Source organism: Cavia porcellus, unplaced genomic scaffold (assembly GCF_034190915.1).
Source record: "Cavia porcellus strain 051 isolate PalLab524CR breed Dunkin Hartley unplaced genomic scaffold, mCavPor4.1 scaffold_11, whole genome shotgun sequence".
NCBI classification, from domain to species: Eukaryota; Metazoa; Chordata; class Mammalia; order Rodentia; family Caviidae; genus Cavia; species Cavia porcellus.
In genome coordinates, this window is record NW_026947494.1 from 18,312,951 (window position 1) to 18,335,949 (window position 22,999).

Below are 22,999 nucleotides of genomic sequence, written 5' to 3' on the forward strand. Positions count from 1 at the left end.
GTAAAATTCCCTTTGACTCTGCATAAATTCTCAGGCTCCTTTGACTTCATTTACTATCTTTATATTAATTTTATCTCCTCAACATTAAAGTTCTAGCTCCATACTTGATAAAATATTGTCTTGTTTATAAAATATCACTTTAGTCTGATCAGGACTTTCCAGCCTTGACAATATTCAAAGTTCACAGACTTTGCGCAAGCCCCACCCCAAGACCTGTCCTGATATTCACTGTCTCAGCAAGTAGCCTTGCGAGCTCTCCAGTGCACTGAAATAGAATCCAGCCTCCACCACAAATCACTGCTTGCAGTGACTGTTTTCATCACTTAAAAACCACTCAATTCTTTCACATAGTCCCATTTTTCACAACTACATTAGCCCTCATAATCACAGATTCAGCAACTCACACTTCGTATCTGTGGTGCCACAACTGCTTGCTGGCTGGCTTTCCTGTGCTACCCTGGGTCTCTGCAGTTGAAATGTCTTTCCCATGATGCACTGCAAGGGTAGAAGAGCTCACTTCCATCACTCCAGGGAAAAGCTTCGATTTTTGTTTCTCTTTTGTTTTGTTTGTGTTTTCTCTTACAGGGATCACTGGAAAGGAAATGTATAAACCCACGCCCATCGATACAAAAGAGTGGAACACTTTTTTTCTTGTTGTTTGTTTCTGGTTTGTTATGAGATAGTCTTGCTAAGCAGTTCAGGCTAGCTTTGAACTCACTATGTAGCCCAGGCTGGACTTGAACTCCTGTTTCTCCCCAGGGCTGGGATTACAAGCATGTGGCACCATGCCCCTCTGGAAGACATTTTTTTTAAAAAATAAAGATTATCTTTGAATGTAATAGACACTTATTACTGTTACTTGCATGGTACTTTCTAATTTCTGGAAATTTTTCTAAACACTTCCATAAGCAATATAATCCTTATATTAAGATTTATACATAATAATTCCTCACATGTCAGGTCTTAGTAAATGTTTAAAAACAGTAACAAAGTGAGAATATTTATTAGCCCTCAGTTTTAGTAGTAGTGTATTAATTGGGTTAGGCCTAATTGAAGAAATTTATTTTTTTTTAATTATCAAAGCTTGGAGAACAAAATCAGTCATAACATAGAATAAAAGAGCGTTAGGAGATGTGAGGATATTCTACAAGAGGTTGAAGCTCTAAAGATGAAATGACATCTTCTATCCACAAGAGAAAGAAAACTATCCCTTGCATCTTTCCAGAATCAAAGTATAAGTTATTAATACTATAGTTAAAATAATATGTATATTCAATAAACATATATTTGTGTTTCCTGGTAAAACTACTTTTGCTTGATAAGATTTAGAAAAAAACAGTGAATTAAAAATCTCAAACACACTCCAACTGAAATATGGAACCCCGCCCACCTATATAACTTAATGATTGCCAAAATAAACACTTTTTTCATTCTCAAAACTATGTATATTTAATACATGTGAATTATGTATCCATGATTCTTGTTACATAATATTAAACATGATGGAGATCTTGGCCTGAATTCACATTTTGAGTGGATCAATAACTTTCCATTGTTCATCCATTTTACAGAGTATGGTTAATATTTCCTTAAAACCTCTATTAAATATGTAAATATTTTAGTTGTTTTGTCTATGCAATTTCTGATCCAAGAAAATATGGCACATGGGTAATTTTCAGTGCTATCACTTTATAATTCATAAGGATATGCCATAAGTAAAAATTTCCTAATAAACTGGAAATTGAACACCTTATAAACCGTTCTCCTGAGAATTACTACGAAGTAAAATTCAGTTGAGAATATCTACAGATGAAAGTTTCATTTTTCAAAAATTTCCTTTTGAAACTCTAGGAAGATAGCCTGATAGCCTGAAAAATGAAACTTTGGTTTATTTTATTGAAAAAAGTTTTTTTTTTTTAATAACAGCCCATTCATTGATCTGCAAATTTAATTTTTAAAAAATTGTCATGTGGCCTAGGGATTTAGCTCAGTGGCATAAATGCATGCCTGGCAAGCACTAGGTCATGAGTTCAATTCTTGGTACAAAAAAGAAAAAAAAACCTGTCATGTGTTTATACATTATGTATATACACAATGATTTTAAATTTCTGCCATTGTCTGTGTTTTAATTCTTGGATACCCTCTAATTTTACTTAGGTATTTTTTAACTTAAATACTAAGTGTTTTACTTGTCTATAACTCTAAATACTTCTATATAAAAAATCTGTTCTTTTTGATAGCAAGATGAAGCCATTATTCAGTTATTTTCTTTCACATTTTCTTCATATTTTCAAAATTTCACATTTCCTTCATATTTTCAAAATCATGTATATACACTTGCAATGATGCAATGTTTTCCAGTTGTCTATATATTTAAATATACTTATTCTACCCCTGACTGATGCTTATTACAGATTTCAAGAATCAATGAGGATATCATTTATTCAAACATCTGATAGATGTGTTTTGTACTGATATGAATATATTTATTTAGCATTTTGGGCATAAGTCAATCATCATCTTTATTCCAAAGTTTGTAATTGTCAACAATCTAAATATTATGCATTAGCTGTGTGAAGGAAGAGATTAGACTTTTTATGTTCTTTGTAAATAGATTAAAAGTTTTATGTTCTTTATGAAGTGCAAAGTACAAATGATATAGTACTTTTTGCATTTGTATTTAAATTAAATTTTGATTTATAAGATTTTTTCACTAAGATAGTTTATGTAATATTTGTTAATAAAGTATTTCTTAATAGAAAACTTTTGTTCTTACATTCATTTCTGAATAGCATTCATAATGACATACTTTAGATATCCAATGTATAGGTGTACGTAATTTCTAAAATCATTAATATGGCAAAAATAAAAGTGTAACTTGAATCATATTAAATAAGTTGTAGTGCTAGGATGCACTATATTTGCCACAATGTTTGATAATCTATGCATTCAATGTTTGAGATGGTTATATTTAATATTCTCCTCAGACCATCATCCTCAGTTCAAGATTTTCTAATTTTCAAATTTATACGGAGCATGTTTTCCTAATCTAGTTTCATTTGTGACTTTGATGCCATGTATCACTTCTATGTTTATGTATCTTTGAAATGTTTTGACTGTAACTTCACTTCTGAGAATTTATATTTTCAATAATTTCTTGCTTACTTCAACTCAAATCTTTACATTAAGCAAAAATCATTTTCCGACTAAAATTATTTCCTAGGGCACACCTCATGTTACTTAATAGGTGCTATGAATGAAACAGATTTCAAAGTCATTTTTCTTTTATTTATGAAATGTATTTCCTTTGTGAATGACTGATCTAAATTTGCCCCACACTAATCTTTTATTTACCACAAAAGTGAAAGTAATTTTTAATACATTGGGATATAATATTCCCCTTTTACTCAAAAGCACATACATAAAACTTTCTTCATCTGTAGCTCTACCTTTTTAAGTAAGTGATGCACATGTAGATGTAGGCATATATAGATGTGGATACTGACATACATAGCAGCAATTCTAGATTCCTGCCTCATGGTCAATTGTAGAGCAGTCACCTGATAGCGATATATTGGGGGTAAGATTTAACCATGTGTTGGCTTCATTTTCTCTCTTTTTCTCCTGTTTATCATAATGGGTATTTAAATATATTCTTGTTTTAAGAATAGTGCATACACATCTATAGATTTGCCTTAGGAGTGTTTTCCGCGATTTGACAAAAGTGAAGATGTTTGTTTCCATTCATACATTTTCAGCATTAAAAATGAAAGGTAGCCAAAGGTTTTAGCTCATCAGCATAAGTGCCTGCTTGGCATGTGTGAGGTTGTGAGTTCAATCCCTGATACAAAACAAACAAAATCAGAATGAAGATGTATATATCTATGTTTTTATCTGTATACGCATGTATAATTAGATGAAGTTACAGGAAAATTAAACAACTTAGATGTTAATATGATTTTTAATCACTACAAAGTTAAAAATAAGATATTTAATAAAACTAGGTAAATACTAACAAAAAACAGAAAATGCTTTCCTGTTGTGTAAAATAAATAAATAAATAAATAAATAAATAAATAAATAATAGTAATACTGTCCTATAGTTCCATCAATGTTGTGACCGGCAAAATTTCTTTCTTTTCAAGCATGAATCAAAGCCCATTGATATTTTGATCCATTAATCAGTTGATCAACAGATGGCTTTCACTATGGATATTATGTTAAGAGCAATAGCTCATGCACAGAGAACATATGATTTCACTCATTTGTGAGACCTGAAAATATTGATCTCCCAGAACTTCAGAGTAGAATGATGGTTATCACATTACAGATTCATAGAAAAAAATAAAGTATTTGCTTTCTACTGTATAGCTGAGTAACTATATATCAAGATAATGTGCTTCATATTCAAAAATTTAGGAGCAAGATTTTTTTATCCACACAAAAATTTAAAACGTGTGATGAAGTATGTATGCTTGGCTGGGCATGGTGGCACACACTTGCCATCTAGCACTTGAGAGGCTGAGGCAGGAAGATGGGCATATACTCAAGGCCAACCTGGGTTATGCAAGTGAGATCAAGACCAGCCTCCTGCATATTGAGATTCTGCATCAAAAAAAATTAGTTATCTTTTCATGTTGAATAACATCACACTGTACCCCATAAATATGTACATTTTAGTGTGCAAACAAAATATTATTTGAGATACAGTTAGTGGGTCTCAGATTGCATAAAATGATAATTGGTTCTGCTGATTGTGTTAAGGAAGCATTTAGCCTCGCTAATATTTGGGCTGAATGAAGAGGCAGCTAAATTTCATGGGAGAAAGGATTTCATTTTTTTTCTTTCTTTAATTTTTATTTTGAAAAGAATAAAACCTAATGAGAAAACATTTTGGGGTCAATCAAAACAAAAGAATGGACATAGTACATGACTTAAAACCAAAATGCAAGGTGATCCACAATGGTTACCATGATGTCTCTTGTTATCTTCAATAGAATTGCCCATATCATCAGGTACAATAAAATTGCACATAGCAGTATGGAACTAAATTAATAAAAACAAAACATTGGAGACTTACAGGACTTCAAAAGAGGGTAATAGACAAACCAGAAGGGGTATCATAGTGAATCTTATTCCTGCAGAGTAGTTGCCTATACTCTCATACTGTCTGGAAGAAACCAGAAACATGACAAGAGGAAGAAACCAAAGGAAATCTCTAGCCTCCAACCCAAGCAGTAGTGGCCCAGAGGAGGTAAGTACAAAAGAGGTCAGGGTTTGCACACCTGCTGTTTGTGAAGAAACAGCATTTGACATAAAGAAATATCTTTGTGAAATTATAAAAGAACTAAAAGCAGAAATATTAATACAAGTAATGGAAGACATAAGAAAAATAATAAAGGAAATGCTAAGCACCTATCAAGAAGACACTGATGGAAGAATGGAGGAGTATAGAAAAAGGAGGGAAACCTTCGATAAAGAATATAAGAAACATCTAGAGTACATGACACAGATTCAAAGAGATTACCAGGAAATTAAAAACTCTATTGAAAGCTGGCAAAACTTCTTGAAAGAAACCAAAGATTGACTATCAGAACTTGAAGATAGGTTTACAATGAGTGATCGTGAAAAGAAACATCTTTTAAAAATAACAAGGAACCAGGAAGTAACAATAAAAGACAAGAAGATCTATAATTTAAGAATTAAAAAAATGTGAGTGAAGAGGAGGTATAAACACAAATGATATACAAAGGTTATTTACAGAAATAATTTAAAAAAACTTCCTAAGCATATGAAAAGGATATGATATCCAGTAGAGGAGGCATACAGAACTCCAGCCAGCTATAACCAAAATAGATCTACACCCAGACATATAATAATCAAGATCCCAGAAATTCAACACAAGAACAGAGTTTTAAAAGCTGTCAGAGAAAAGAAATACATCACCTAATAAAGGAAAACCTATCAGAATCACAACAGACTTCTAACCATAAGCCATAAAATCAAGAAGAGCTTGGAGCAAAGTAAAGAATTCACTTTTACCTGCCTATAATATTTTAATGGTAACAATGTGGTGATCATGAAGCAGACACAGACTTCCTAGGCAATATTACTCTGGCAACTGTGTCTAAGCCATGCAGTAGTATGATGAAATCAGAGTATCATTATTCAAAGCAGTACAGTCAGAATAGATGCATAGATTTAGAGGTGATAATATTTTCACCAATGGAATAGGTTATAATATTTTGCTGATAGAATTATTTGTTGTCACTTCCTGAATATGACCATGGAGTTGGAAATTTTTAAACAGATTCTCCTTATCTATCCTGGGATTTAAAATAGTTATTTTTGTTGATAACACCAATTAGAAATGTAGATGTTATCAGTTTTTTAAACTGCTTATCTTTGGGTTATGAAATTAATTGGAAAACATTATACACCAAGAGAAGAAAATAGTGAACCAATAAAAAAAGGATGTAAAACATTTTAGCCATAGAGAATGGGAATGTTGTGGAAAAGAAGCAGGGAAAATGAAAGACGGAGTAGAGGAGAAAATAATAAAAACTTCATTGTAAAAGTTGTATTATTTCATTTAATTGTTGCAAAAATACAGAATATTGATAGCCACGCAAAATATAACCCAAACAAAAACAGCTCTGAGTCTAAAAAGAATCACGTTCAGTAATTAGTTTAGAGTCACAAATAAAAAGTGAGATTTTCTAAGGTAATCGAGGACATTTGGTCACCCGATTAATTGTCTTACTTTGATGTTGCAGATATAGAGTGAGAATTTATTTGACTGACTCAGTTCCTAGCTGAGTTTTCATCAAGATTATTCCTGTAGTCTAGGTTCTCTCTACTTTACAAATCACTTTATAAATGTGAACAGTACGTGCTGTGACTTCAACACAGTGACTTAGCTCAGCTCTGAGAAGTGGAGCAGTAGATTCCAAGACCAATGTCACGTTCCAGGCTTTTACTGTTACCTTATTGCATCAACTCTGGTACTGGCAACTCCAGCTCTAACTAATATTTCCGTAATCTCAAATAGTTGACAACCTACCTTTAATACATTATCGAAGTATGCTGCACAACATCACAGTTGTGACTACAAGTTCCCTGGTCATTTCTTACTATCTTTTGTATTATTTTGTTTCTTCTTGTAACAACATGTAAATGAACAGAGCCTATTTATTAGGATTAAATACACAATGTGCAGTGTGTCTTTATAGACTGGGAATATATGTGAAACTAATTCTAGGGGTTTTTCTATCATCATCCTGTTTCATAAAATGTACCAAAACTGTACACCCTGGACACAAATCCAGTAGCTGATTTTCAGTTCAAGCATCCCACTGGAGAGGAGCAGGCTGAGTACTAGTGTGCTTGAGAATTTAATAACAAAAGAGATGTGTGCGGGGGCTGTAACTAGCACCTTAAGAACTTTAAAAGAAACTTTTGCTGGTGTCTATGTAGATGTATTTGCCAGGTGACTAAATAAAGTGGCACTTTTTACTTGCAGGATGCATGGAGGGGAGCTTTTCAAATAGGATGCTCTTATATGTTAATATATTTACCTATATAGAAATATCTCAGTAAAGTCTCATATCTGAACTATGGATTATGTATGATCACACTAAGACAGCTAAGGAAGGTCTCTGATATTTTAATTTTAGAAATTCCAATACCATATTCTTGAGCTTGAATGTATGCAAATTAATTTTAAGCTACTTTAAACATTCAATAGAATCATAGTCCTTAAAATTATTATTATTTTAACTGTTATTATTAACATTGGTGAGATTAGGGACAGATTAGGGATGATACTTAATATCATCTAAAATTTAAACTATTTAATCCAGTTAAGGAAAAACTCAAAACTGAAGGTCAGAATTCTAAAGGATTCCTGCATCGTAGTATGCTTATGTTTGGTTCCAAGTTTCTGCTGCTAAAGACACAATACAGCAAAGCTCCTCCATTCACCCACCCTCTCCCACATGGAACACAGGAACAAGTAACCGAACTCTTTCAGCACCACTTATAAACGATTCATGTGTGCGGTGGGGTCTGTGTATGTATCAGCCTCATCACTTAATTGATTTAATTTCATGATGCATAATTTAGATCTGCTTATTAGATGGTTCTGTCATTTAAAATTCAAGTAATGGAAACCATTGATATTTTCCTGTAGCTTATGAACAGATGGAGAGGCTTTACAAGTCTCTTTGACTGATGTAGATTAAAGTTCTATAACACTTACAGAAAATATTTTTCAGAAAAAATGCTCTATCTTCACATGGCTTCAAGTAGAGGTCTTGTATTACTCTGTGCATTATTTCTCCATTTGAAACGATACTTCTGGTATTATTTTGGTATAGTTTTCTTTGAGACAGACATGGGTATCAAAGACATGTTAACATTTAAGAAACAGACTGATAGAAAATTGAGGTTCTCATTTTGTGGCATTGGAGAGTGAACCCAGGGTGTGCACACTGAGCCACATGCCAAGACCTTGAATTTTCTCTTTTCAGTTTTGAAATAGGTTCTCCCCACGTGGACAACTCTGCTCTTGTCGAAGCCTCGCACAGTGCTGGGATTACAGGCATGGCCTTCTAGGCCCAGTAAAATTTAAAATTCCTGGTGTCTTGTATTGTGAATTTCCTAAAACAGTATTACTTTTCTATTTAGTTTCCTAAATTGGTACAAAAGTACACAATTTAATGAGAAGATGGGTACACTTGCTTTGCCACAGTGTGTGACAGAGTGGCTTGCTAGTCCTCTCATGCTTGTTGTCCCCAACCTTCCAAACTACAGGAAGTCATGATATCCTGGGAAGAATCTGTTTTAAAACAATGACAGCAGGCTATTTGGTAATGCATATTATAAATGCAAGTTCCTTTCATTTTCCCCATCATATTTATAGAATAAAATGCATGGAAATGTGTCCTTACATAAGCCCATATATCCATTAAACACATAGGGGCTGGGGATTTAGCTCAGCAGCATAAGCACCTGCCTTGCAAGCAGGCGATCATGAGTTCAATCCCTGGTACTGATTAAAAAAAAAAAAAAAAAAAAAAGAAAAATAAAAAGAAAGAAAAAAAAAAACATAGCCATATAAATATGCAAGAAGCCATCCCACGTTACAGTCAATCAATTTTAAGAAATTATCTTGAATGTTTAAGCACTGAATTGGTATGTGTTAAAGTGCAGCTGAAGAAAGTTTTATTTATTAGCATAACTATTATAGTTATAAACAAATATAGCTAGCTGTGAGAAAGTCTCTTTTGAGTTATTTATGTGTGAGATACATGTTTTGCTGACATTAACATTCAAATGGATATTATTTCATCTTGTAATTGTGTCACATTTGCTGTTTAATTGCTTCATATGAGAAATATTCCTGCTCAAAGAACCTTGGTTTCTAAAGAAGTGGCTCTTCTGTTTATAAATATGTTCTTTCTTTTTCTCTGAACGATGTAATTCAGAATGACAGCATAGTAAAACGAACGTGACACAAAGACTTGTAATTTTTCAGGGGAATTAAATTTATCTCTGCAAAACAGGACAACTTCTTTGTTTCATAGGATTCCAAACATTTTTTACCTATTACAGTTTCAGACAGTAGTTCAAATGTGCGTGTAATATAATAAAAATAATTTAATTACAGTGATTTACTTGATAATCTCTTTTGCTCTCTCATTTCTCTGTTTATGAATGGTAGCAGTTCGATGCATGCCAGACTCTTCAGATTCCATTGGAATGCTATGGTTTAACAATTGCAGATAAAGGAGGATGATAATCTTTTATTTAAATATCATGTTAATTTATAGGGAAATTGTACTTCTGAGTTTAAAAACCTATAACTTATATTCATTGATCTTGACCAAATGCTTATTCTCTATAAGGTTCAAGGTCTTATAGGTAAATTGTGCAGGATCATATATGCACATGAGTGCATTCTAAACAGAATACTCGTTGAACAGGAAATAGTACCAAAATTAATAATTGGGATAATATTGAACTCAAAATGTCTGCACAGAAAAACAAATAATCAACAGATTGAAAAGACAACCTACAGAATGACAAAAACATTGCCAGCTATTCCTCAGACAGAAAACTAAAGTCTAGAATGCAGAATGAACTAAAAGAAATTGGATACTCAAAAATATAAGACCTGATCACAAAATGGAAACTGAAATGAATGTATATTTCACTTCACATAAGAATTACAAATGGCTAATTGATGCATGAATTAATGCCTTAAATCTCAGGCCTTGGAGAAATTCATATTAAAAGAACATTGAGATTTCATCTTACCCAGTAAGATTGACCATTAGTAAGAAATCAGATGATAAATTCGGGTAAGACTGTACGGAGAAAAGCAACCCTTCTGCACTGTTAGTGAGACTGTCAACTGATACATCCACAAAGAGAATCAGCATGGAAATTAACCAAACACTGAAACTTGAAAGTCCACTTGACCTAGCCATGTATCTTCCAGGTATCTTCCTGAAAGAGTTAGACACCATATGACAGTTATACATGTACACTTATCCATGTTTAAACAACACAATACATATAGCTTAGTCTTGGAAGAAACATGTGTGTCCATCACCAGGTGAATGGATAAAGAAAAATTGGTTTTTATACATAAGACTGACTCAGCTATAAATAAAGGTAAACTTGTGTCATTTTTAGGCAAACAGATTCAACTTGAGACTATAATATTAAGCGAATTAACATCAGGCACATGAGTTTAAATATCTTCATGGTTTCTGTTATATGAGAATCTAAAAGTACAGATGAGCAAAATGAAAGAGAGATCACAGGATGTGGTGAGATAGTTCTTTTTCAAAGAGAAAGGGAATCAAGAAATGTAGGAATGAGGGAGAGAAAGGGATGAAGAGGGAATCAATATGTGTAATAAAAAAGTACCACTCCAATGAAGACAGCAAGTATCAGGTATTGCAAATGTAGGAAGAAAAAGAGGGAAATACCACGAGGTAGGTGGTAGAGGAGGGAGGGAAGAGAAAGAGGACCAAAAAAGATTTAAGGTGAATAAAGAACATGTAACAACTCTGTGCAAGGAATGTAAATATCGTGTACTATAAACATGTACAATGAAGAATATGATCTGGAAAATACTGATCTCGATGTAGTGAAAAGTTAAAAAAAAAAAAAAAGCAGTAATGGCTAAGTTTCTGAAACTGGATTCATTGTTTTACCAGTTGACTTTTCATCCCTTGTATATTTTCCTAATGGATCATGCCTAATAATGCTTAGACCTAAAAATTAATACTTCAGTACCAAAGAGATCTACTACAGTACTGTACCCAGATTCTTTTTCATTAAATAAGAACTGAAAAGGATCTTCAGGTTACTGTGAGATGCAGCACACCACGCATTTTCTTAAGTGTTTGCAGCCTCTCTGACACCGACCTCATCATGTCATGTGTGTCACGCTATTTGCCTGAGGTCTGCCTTATTTGTCTACAAACCACCCCTCACCCCTATCCACAGGGACTGTACCTGGCCTCCAGTATTGGTTTTGTATCCTGCTATGAAAACCTCGACTTCATATATCATGTAAGCGGGAAAATTTTTATTATCTGGGATACATTTGCTGTTTTATAAACTCCAATTTCAATATGATTTATATGTTCAGGCCCAAGCTCCTAGTGCCATCCTTTACATAGAAGCGAATTGTTCTTATCTGTCCTGTTCAACTCCAGCTTGCTACACTTAAACATAAAAGAATGAAAAACACAGGAAAAGGAAGAGGAAGGGAAGGAGAAAAACTATAACTGAAAAGTGTTGGAGTTGGAATCATATTCTTCAGTAAGTCCATATGCTATAGACTTAAGGTGCCTTGTTTGTTTCCTTTTAATTTCTTCCTTAATAGCAAAGGAAAATATTATTCTGTATTACTAAACAAATATAAGCAGTTGTGATAAGCACTTTATAACGTAAAGTATGACTTCTTATCCTGTAATAAGCTTATTTTTAATCAACAAAGGTAAATTCTATACATTTATAATATACAAGATAACCTTTTATGATATATATATCGGGAAATCATTCAGTTGAGCTAATTAACCTGCATTGAACTGTGGTAATTTCTAGTTGCGTATGATATCTTTCTGATCACTAAGGAAAAAAATCCTTAAGAAAATATCCGATGACAATATTTTAAAAATTTGACAGAGCAGAATAGTGTATGTAAATATATAGCCAAAAAATGAAATAGCCATTTAGTTATAAATATTCTCAGTATTATATATTTTATTACTTGGTCTCTAAACTGTTCTTTGACAGTGGGAAGGGGAAACACATTTTTAATTACCCAGGCAACTAACTACCTAGTAATTTAATCAGGTTATTTGTAAAACCAAGAATAAAAGCATTCTGTTCCAGTATTATAAATTTAGAAACCCAGAAGCAATACCTGAAAATGCACCAGGAAGTGAATAGGTTCTGATTGGTGTTAAATGTAATACTGAAAAAGAAAACTAGGTGAAATCCAAGTGAGAAGTACTCATTTTCGATAGAAAACAGAGTTATAGAGAGGACACAGGTGTGAATCATTCTATTACCATAGAAACTGTAGCAATTTTCACGCATTGCAAAACTAAAATGAAATAACTACTCAGAATTAAAGTACCGTAAATAAAATCAATATTACCTGATATATGGAAATCGTTCGCCCATATAATTGCTAGAAAATGTATAGATTTCTTACACAAATCATATGAAATATGAAAAGCATATTTATTATAAATCTAATGTCTCCCATCATACTTTGCATGAATAAATATAAATGCTTTTCTTAATAAGTTATCAGAGTCAGATCCCACTTATTGTAAGTATTTCAGTTTAATAAGAATTAACAGCACATGACTATGGTCAGTGATTTCTATTTCATATGAAAACATTAAACATGCTTTTCTTGAACATTTAAATTTTAAAAACATGTAATTTTTATCCATTAGCTTGTGCTTTCTAAATAACAGAAATATATGGGAGGTATTTCGATTTATGTAGCATACAGTGACATTATAAATAATAATTTAAATAGCATTCCTAAGATTTCTTAGGATGTAACATACTTTTGGGGAATCGAGGTGGATTGTCATTGACATCAGTGAGGGTAATGTTGACAATTGTGGTTCCAGCTAATCCTCCCAGCTGTCCTCCCATATCCTTGGCTTGAATGAGTACTTGGTATTGTTCTTTGACTTCTCTGTCCATGTTTGGCAAAGCAGTTCTAATAATACCTTGGGGGAAAATAATAATACAACATATGTATCATATATACTGTGCTTTCCAAACCAAAACGAGGTGGCAACAACACAGTGTTATATCCAGATTCACTAATGAGTATGTTGGCTAAATTAATAAGTCTTTTACAATTTAAAACACTCAAAATTGCTCAATACTTAGGATATAATTTACTTCATTATGGATCACTAAGAAACTGACCAATGAACAGTGAATACCTGGATGACAAAATGAATGTACAAATAATTACATTCAAAATCAGGAATCTTATAATATCCACATTTCCATGTGGTCCTCATTTTCCATACTTGTGGCCAAGTACAGAACTAATTTATATTTATAAAGGAATAAGTGAAACCTTTGGGGTTCTTTGCAAGTAAATTCATAAAGAAATTTTATACCAAATTCCAATTTGTACTAAGTGATTGTAGAGGTAGAAAGAAAGACTTTTGCTGTAAAGCTACATGGTTTTAAAGTGTGGTTTCAAAAAGAAGTAGCATATGTGAAGAACAACATAAACGTCAACCATGAAGACAAACATACACCGTTCAAATCAGAGATGCAATATACAACCGCATTTGATCTGTGCTTTCTGCCATCTACTTACCAAATGCTGTTTTGTTGCTAATTTGGACTGAAACACAGTCTGAGATTTGTTCTGACACTTGGCAGGAAATAGTTACAAAAAAGACATCTTCATTTTTGTTACTGATGTTTTATTCATGAATTGGTACTGACACCATTTTGATTCAATCTGTTTGTCGTCTCCTCAGCTCAAGTTTCTGAGGCTTTCTTTGCAAATCTCTTTCCCTAAGACTTTTCATCTCTGTGTTTCAGTGTTTTGGTCCTACAGACCTTAAATTCTGTGACTTCTGTCTGAAGTACAATGAGCTCAACTTCTAGATAAATGCCTGGGTTTAGCTGATGACCATGCTTCCTTTCCCTGTTGTTAACCAAGGTTTAAAAATACTTCGTTAATTTCCAGTAGGGAAGATATATAAATATATACATTCTTCACTTAATTCATTGCTGTGTAAGAATTCCATTATACATAAGAAGAGAGGGAAAAGTAGAAAAATTTGTGGAGTCTTTTCTCTCTGGTTGTTTGTTGAATTATGTAAAATGCTGTCCGCCTCAACTAGTTAAATTAAAAACTTAAGATGAAATTGAGAATAAAAATAAATAGGTGGTATTAATCATTTTACGAATCAATGCATGGTAGGTGAATTGTTAAAACTGTCACGAACTCTCACCATACCAACACTTTGTCCTATCACTAACTCTTCCCATGTCTGACAAGTGACCTGCCTGAACTTCCCAGCTTTCTCCTAACCTGAATGCAATGTGGGAGCGTTTGATAAGAGCGGTGGCTAGTTGATGAAGTTTGAAAGTCAATATCTATTGATAACAATGATGTACTTCCTGCTCCACATCCCCTCTGAGTCAAGTAAAACTGTTTCAAATAGACAAAGTATATAGTCTGCATATTTTTGAGAGGCAAGATTTGGAGAATCAGGAAGCCTATGATATTCAGCATGAAAAAATAATCTTTGTATTGTTTTGTAAAGCAAAATTCCTGGGGAAATTTTATTTTTCATGAAGCTGATCTGCTTATGTCTGTTCATTGCATACCACCTGCTTCAGAACTGAAAACAAACAAATACAGACTTTGTAATAAGGGGAAACTTCTTAGAGGAATGAGCTAAAGTATTTCAAGAGTAAAAGGAAGGAACAGTGCTGCTTCTCAAATCTTAAGTTTTGATCTAGTTATCTATTTATATCTTTCAGTATATGTATGAGATTACAGCAACCAACTCGTAGGACCATCGCTGAAGACAAAAATAAATAATAAAGAACAGCATAAATATTCCACCAAGGGTACCAAAATTTTAATTAATTTCACATAATCCTGAAATAAATCATACTTATGCAAAAATAAAGTTAATTGTACATATGAACTGGAATGATTTAAATATCTTATAAATGGTTTAATTTTCGAAAGCAAATAAAACAACTAGATTTTAAAAAAAGGAAAAAAAAATCTTGCAGATATTATTTTCATTAATATGAATGCACATATATGACTCAAAGACTTACAATTTTAAAATAATATATGAAATGATGTGAGTCCCCAAAGGATATATTTTCTCCCTGCAGGAACCTCCTGATATTAACATTTTCCCAGTCTTGATGGAATTTATTCACTTTGTAAAACTGGTTTAAATACTCCAATGATAATATTTTGAGATTTAAAAACAGGCAATATTTTGTAAGAAAACACCATAAGTAGTACCTGTGAGGAGTCAGGGTATGATTTCATGAGAGTTATTTTTTGGCAGAAGAATAAATTGCATTAGTAAGACCTAGGGAAGCAGATTCAATTAGGACTTGAACTGATTCGCACAGTGTTAGTGGGATTGAGGCTATAGTGATGGACACCATTCTCTTTGCCGGTCCAGGTCCACTTCATATACTTCTTTAGACTTTATTCTGCTCCCTGGCCCTGCTTGCCTGAGCTAACTGGCAGGAGGAAGGAGGGTGCCATGAGCTTGGCGTCCCATTCCTGTGGGTCTCGGTCAGCTCTGCTACCTCCTGTGTAGGTCCCACCCCTGACAGTGCATGTGTCCTTAGCTCTCTTTTTTGTCTTTGGAACCAGAAAGATAATTTACCTGCTTGTTTTGTTTGTTGGTTGGTTGGCTTTTCCTTTATCCAGTTCTTGCCCTACCCATTAGGCATTCTCTTCAGTCGGCTTGCACCTTTGCAAATACTCCTCTAGGAAACTAGGCTCCAATTTGCTCCTCAGTGCCACCTAGGAAACATCTGGGCTCATTGCTGATGTAATCTCAGTGCAAGTTTGTTCATGTGATTTATATTTAAGGAGTGGGCGTGTATGAGAATACTAATCGACAATAGGCAAAAAATTAAGCTGGTTTCACATAGTGATGGATGTTACAAGAAAAAGAAAATGTCAGAATAGATATCTCTGAGAAGCCTTCTTGTGAAAATCTTAGATGGAGGATGCAAAAGAGGAAAAACACATAGAATAAAGGAATCCAATAAGAAGAGTTGAAAAAGGAATCAACTTACAAAAACCAGCACCACCCCGCCTGGCTGCAGCCGAGCAGAGAACAGAACAGGTCTGAAGTGAAGCTGTAGGGAGCCCAGTAAGACAGTGGTTCTCAAAGATACATAAACTGTCTGAGAAGCGTCTCGAAAATTATGTGATCATTTTCGACCGACACAAAAAGGCGATCTTGTCCTGGCACCTATTTGGTGACAGGAATGCAAGTCAACTTTTGAGAGCCTTTTGTAATTCCAAAATCTTTACAGGCCCAGCTGGATCTCAGCACAGCTCTGATAAGATCATCACCATTATTACTGAGTCTATCAGGTAGATTGTTGATAGATGATACATCCCGCTTCTCATTTAAAAACTTCTCATTTAAAAGCATGTAGTGAATGTGTGACTCATGGAGAGAAGGATTTATATAAGGTATGAGGGAGGGTGATATACTCTAGGATTGATAACAAGGCTTCTACTCCAGGAACTAATAAAGATTTCACTGGAAGAAATGAATTCAAAAACAATGTTGAGTCAAAGAAAGGACAACTCAGAAGGTCACTAATCCTGCAGTTTACACAACTGTTCAGTTCCCCTCAGCAGAGTAAGAACCAGCAGGCTTCCCCACCAGGCATCCATGCCTGCAGTCATCTCTTGAGTGGGTGGTGCTCTGCATCCAGCTACTTTACCTATCCCAGAGAACCAGAGCCTCGGTGCTTCCTAAGCTTCTTGGACTCACTCTCTCCCTGATGAGCACCTTTCCAGTGGCAGGGCAGACTAATCGCTGTATTTTTGACTTCGGTCTTTTTCTCTTCTATGAAGTCATTTCAGCCTCACAGCACAACTCCAGGAAGAAAGGGGTACACCCTCGATGGTATGCAGTTACAGCAGGAAGAACGTTTCATTTCTTTGGCATTTTGCTGTTTATCTTCATTCACCACACTAAAAGCTATTACAGGACAGTGAGACCTTTATAATCTTTCATGAAAGTAGTTCACTTTTCCTATTTCTTCTTGTATGACAGAATTGCCTGTTTTCAGTATATGTGTAATAATTAAGTTTTTAGCTTTTAAATATATATATTGAAAAGCAACTTGCATTTTTAGTCTTTTGCCCCTAAACCAGAACATGCAAGAAATTTTTCTTTTATTTTTAGTGAAGTTGTTTGCATATTTCTCTCACACCCTCCCTGCATTCTGAAAATTCCATTTGTACCCGCTTCCTTCTCCCACTGATATTTTGCAAAATGAGTGAGGATTTTTCCTAGCAGAAGACCTTTTTACTCTCCCCAATTCACCTTGTTCTTACCTTGAAGCTACACGTTTAGGGAGGAAAATCTAGGATTTATTCTATTTTTTCTGAAAAAAAAAATCACTTACTACAGGTAGTATAGTAACTCAAGCCTCTTTTCCTTTAAAGTATTCAAGACTTAGAGAAGTCATGGATTCTTTTGTGAGTTTGGGTGAAGAAAAATAAGGGAATGGTTTTATTATCTTCTTACTGAAGATTATAGATACAAGAAGATCCACAGGCCATGTGTCTGTTCTCAGAGAATCAGCTCTCAAGACGAGGTCACTGTGCTCCTCTTCTCTGAAGTCCCCAGAAACTAGGTCCCTCTGACTTCCGTCTTCCCTCAGAGTTCTTGATAATCCCCAGGACCCTTCTTTCACTTGGCCTTTCCTTTCCTGGTCTGCTGCTTCAATGTCCATGGCATTTCCTTGGCGTGCTCATGTGAATTTTCTCTATTGCCTTCACATCTTTTCTCTAAGCTATGTTTACAGGGTTTGCTTGGTCACTTTGCCTCAAAATTTGTGTTAAACTTGTTTCCTATTTCTTCCATGACGATTTAATAGAAATGCAATGACATAAAACCATTCCAGATTATTATGTTGCAGTTCCAAAGATCTGAAATTCAACATTGGCCTTGCTGGGCTAAAATGAAATTGTCAGCAGAGTTGTGCTCCTCTAAGTGTCTTCATTTCATTTCCTATCTCCCCTTTTGTATTGTCCAAAGCTTCAGTAGACATGCTCTTCAGATGAAACAAGATAATTTCCCTCATCTCAAAAACAGGCCTTTGGCATCTTAACCATCTTAAAACTTAAAACATCTTAAACTTAAACTTAAAACTTAAAACATCTTAAAACTTAAAACTTAAAACAAAACCAATACATGTGGATCAAATATAAACCTCCTTCTGATCATTAATCTTGACTGTCACTTAGAGTGACTAAGAGATATCTAGTAGATTAGTAAAGTACTGTGTAGGTGTGTCTTGAAGGCTGTCTTTAGGTGATTGGCATGTAGGTTAGCAAACTGAATGGGGAAGATACAGCCTGACGGTGGCAGGCACCACCAAACCATCTTAAAACTCAGAAGAAATAAGAAAGGGAATAAGATAATGTCAGCCCCATTTATAAATAACTTCTCTACTCAAGGTGGGTACATCTTTTGCTACTGCCATTGTTTATGGACATGATGACCCCAGTTTCTTCAGATTGTCATGGGGACCCACACCAGTGACTCTGTAGAGTACTTCCAATATCAGAGTACTGCTGCACACTTGATTTCTCTTTTGCTGAGACTTAAGAAAGCAGCTACAAGGTCATGTGGTTCTCTAGAATTTATAGTTATTGTGGACTATTCCACTTGTGTCAAGTATAAACCTATTGAACAAATCTTCTTGCATATTTGTGTATTTGTTTTTTTCTACTAACTTTGTCCCTCTGAAGAACCTGAACACATACACTAGCCAATATTTAATACTCTTTCTTTATTATTCTCTTCTTTGCACATATTGATATTCAAAATCCCATGTTATGCATAGGTGTTATAGTTGCTGTGTCTTGATTAGTATTTTTTGAACATGAAAGGGATCTCTCTTAGTAGATCATAGGCTTCAGTGTTGGTCATCTCACAATTGCTCTTTCTTTTTGAATAAGGATTTCATAAAAGCATTAGAAAATGTACTTAGTGCATAAGTTTATTGAAGAAAGTTAATAGGTGGCAAGATAGGAAAGATAATACAGAAAACTAAAATTTTAATGATAGTGGGTATACTATATTTTCCTTTTTTAATTACTCAGTTATGTAATGTTAAAAATCAGTTAAGAAGACACAAGGTGATTTTGTGTCAATTTATATGAAATTAATTATAGTCATTTCACTATAGACTTGCATTAGCCTAAACTGTGGAATAGTTTCTTTTTTTTTTTAAGTTACTACATTTTTTCAGTAATATTAATAATAATGTTGTGTGCATCATTGTATAGATGAAATATTTGCATTTTAAAATTTATTATTATATTTAGATGATGTGAATAGTATCAGTTTACCTCATTTAGAGAAGAAAAGACATGATCCAAATTCCCAAATATTTAATGTTCCTTATACATTTACAGGTATTTCCCTCAGGGATTTTATTCTCAAGAAGTTTCTTTCTCGCTTTTTTTTTTCATACCTCATATTGCATTGTAATATTGATCATGGAACTTTGTCTGAAAAAGTGCAGTGTGATTTTCTGAACCCTTGATGGGTTCTCCTCATACATGGAAATATAATTATGGATTGATATGATTCATTTTAGAATGTAAGTTGTAATGCACCTCTCAGTGCATAAATGTGCATCAAACAAGGATCAAACTAATTGATAACCAATTTCAGAAGAGCATCATGGTATGTTTATGTTAGCGCTTCCAGGAATGTGAAGCTCCCAATGTGGTGGGGCGCTTCTTGTATGGATAAGTGACATCCTCTTTCATCTCTCTCTCTCTCTCTCTCTCTCTCTCTCTCTCTCTCTCTCTCTCTGTGTGTGTGTGTATATATATATATATATATATATATATATATATATATATACCCATGGGAGGCCAGCATGTTTTCTTCCTTCTATCACAATCATGATAGTGTTTTTCCTCTAGAGCAGCATGGAGTACAGCTAGTTGGTCTTCTGCATGACAGTTCTATGACTTCTGAAAGACGTGTATCGCATAAACCCAAAGTAGTTTCCTTTCAAGGTCGTGCATCCATTATTTCTAAAATTGGACATATGAAGCTCAAACAGAATTCTCTTTAATGTGATAGTGAAACCAAAAGGAATGCATTATCTGCAATGAATTTCTGATAAATTATTACAACATAGATGCAAAATATTACATAATAGTAAAATACACGTTAATCTTCATCAGTAATTGTGTATTTTCCTAACATAGTTACTTATTGTTTATTTGCATCTATTGATTTTCTTGCCCTTGCTATGTCCATAATCAGTCATTGACTGAATCCTTCCTGGAAATGCATTTATCTGGAAAAAATAGATAATAGGATTTAAAGGAACATTTTGTAGGCAAATCCTCTTTTATCTTTACATTAAAAGGACATCGTTTTCTAGTATGAATTGAGATGCTGGATTTCTGCAAAATTGGTGTTTTTAATTTCATGAAAAACAAATTTCAAGCCACCAAAAATAATAAGCCTTTGCATAAGACTATAAAAACTGACTTAAATATTTAGTACAGTACATGCTGAATTTTTACTATGGGGCTTTATAACCCCAAACCAGTTTGAAACCTTAAAGAATAAATGTCATTCAGAACATGAGAAGGTGTTGCCTTTAATGCATAGGCTTGCAGATTATCTCTACATGAAGACTGATAGCATTAAGAACAAAAATCTTATGATATAATACAAAATGCGCTAATTGTTAGTTATCCACGTCAGACTAGTTCCTTGTTACAGTTTATGAAAAAATACAGACCTTTTGAAAGAATTTTTATCATAAGTTAAGTCGTAGGGATCAATTACTTATAGCAATATTTGCTTTCCTGATTGGAATGTATCTATAATAATGTTATGAAGATACATACACCCTGATTCATGTACTGAAAAATATTATCAAAATGTCATATTAGTTTTCCTCTCATTTCATGATTCATGAATTATAGATGCTTTTTTTAAAATAAACATTATGTATGGTAATTTATATAATAAAAGGAAATAATGGTAATGTAATAATCACATGCTTCACAAATATGAATTTTAATTAGTATAATTGTTAATGTTTTATAGATTTAACTATATAGGTACTTAGAAAATACCACTTAGTAATAATTTGAGGCACTTAAATGAATGTATTAGGAATGTATAATTTTTTAGTTTAAACAGATAGTTACCAAACAGGACAATTTTTAAGGGAGCTATTACTTCTTATATTAGTTCATATATTATATTCATTCATACTAATGTTGCATTCCTATGTTTAGGAATAATTTTGCTTAGAGATTGTAGAAATATTTATGAAACAGAAATATTAATGCAAAAAAGTCCATTTTTATTGTTTCATTTCAAATGAATGAAAATGGCTGTATTTATGTTTTCCTAAATATTTAGGCATCAGAATTTGTAATGAGACTGTTCTTTGAAGAATTGTTTTAAACTTTTCTATGCTCAAATGTGGAAAATTTCAGATAATATTGGCTTTTCATGCATTTTATTTAATAACAGCAAAAGGAATCATAAAAGGAAGCTATATGGCTGGAACAAATGGAGACTATTTCTGAGAAACTGCACTCATCCTTGATTTTTGATTTACTTTTATCTACCGCAAGGTGATAAATTTGACAAAAGTCTTCTTAATGGGTTCTCTGAGCAGAGAACTAGTTTTCATGCTCTTAATGAAGTGTCTCATCATCCACTCTTTTCCTGTCTAGTGGGCTGAGGCGCTGTGTGTATCAAGACTTCTGTCTCCAGTGAAAATCAATGCTTCAAAAATCTATTAGGCAGTTTATGCTAGAATTGTTTCACCTTTAGTTCTAAATAAGAATCATTTATATAAATACAAAATACTAAGTCATAGTATGCATACACATATTCTAATGTAAAACAATGCTTTTTCCAACCATTAGAATTAATCTAAATTTTTTATCGGCCAAGGAAATCGGTCAGTATATGCTCTAAGTCACATAATTGATACCATTGATATTAATCTATGGAAATTATATTCTTAATTTAGGCCTTACGCTTAAACCGCACTTTAGTTTCATTAAATTTTTACCTTAGCTTGTCTTTGCAATACCTAATGGATGTATTCATTTTGAAGAAGTGGCACATACACGTCTCATCCTGATCCTTTTTACTTCCTCTTCCTCTCCTCATTCCCCCATCCCAAGATCTCCTAACATTGATTTCATTCATATCACACAAAGGTTTTAGCAATACTTAATCTTTAGTCTTGTCTTAGTCACTCTTATTCTGAATATATAAACTCTCAGACTGTAGAACTCATCTCCACAAACCCACAGAAAGACCTGAATTCAGATCCTCTTTTCTATTTTGTAATAATAATAGTATTAGTAAGAGAATCAATATTACACAGTGGGTATCACTACAATAAAATCAAGTGCTTAGAAAACAAAACATTTCCAAAAGATTCTTGTTTCTTTATACACTTCATGCTCCATCTTCTCTATTTTTTTCCTAGTACTTTGTCTCTGAGGACTAGTCCTCTGAAAGAAGCTAGAAGTGTTGGTACCCACACATCCAAATCTAGTCGATTTCTCATGATGGTAAATTTGGAAGTTGATATTTCCATACATACTCTTTATTTATTGCTATTTGTTCTGAAAAATAACCTGTAAATACCATGTCTCCATCACACATTC

General features: G+C 33.5%; 1 protein-coding gene across 5 annotated transcripts in view; it reads right to left on the reverse strand.

Moving 5' to 3' along the window:
- Cdh12 (cadherin 12) overlaps positions 1–22,999 on the reverse strand; it is a 949,967-nt gene that overhangs the window by 82,134 nt on the left and 844,834 nt on the right. For 4 of the 5 annotated variants that reach the window (XM_063258014.1, XM_063258013.1, XM_063258012.1 and 1 more), the window contains one exon: positions 13,110–13,277. The exons of the other annotated variant lie outside the window; for it this stretch is intronic. In XM_063258014.1, the coding sequence (XP_063114084.1) occupies positions 13,110–13,277 (168 nt within the window). The remainder of the gene's footprint in view (positions 1–13,109; positions 13,278–22,999) is intronic. 5 annotated transcript variants of the gene reach the window in all.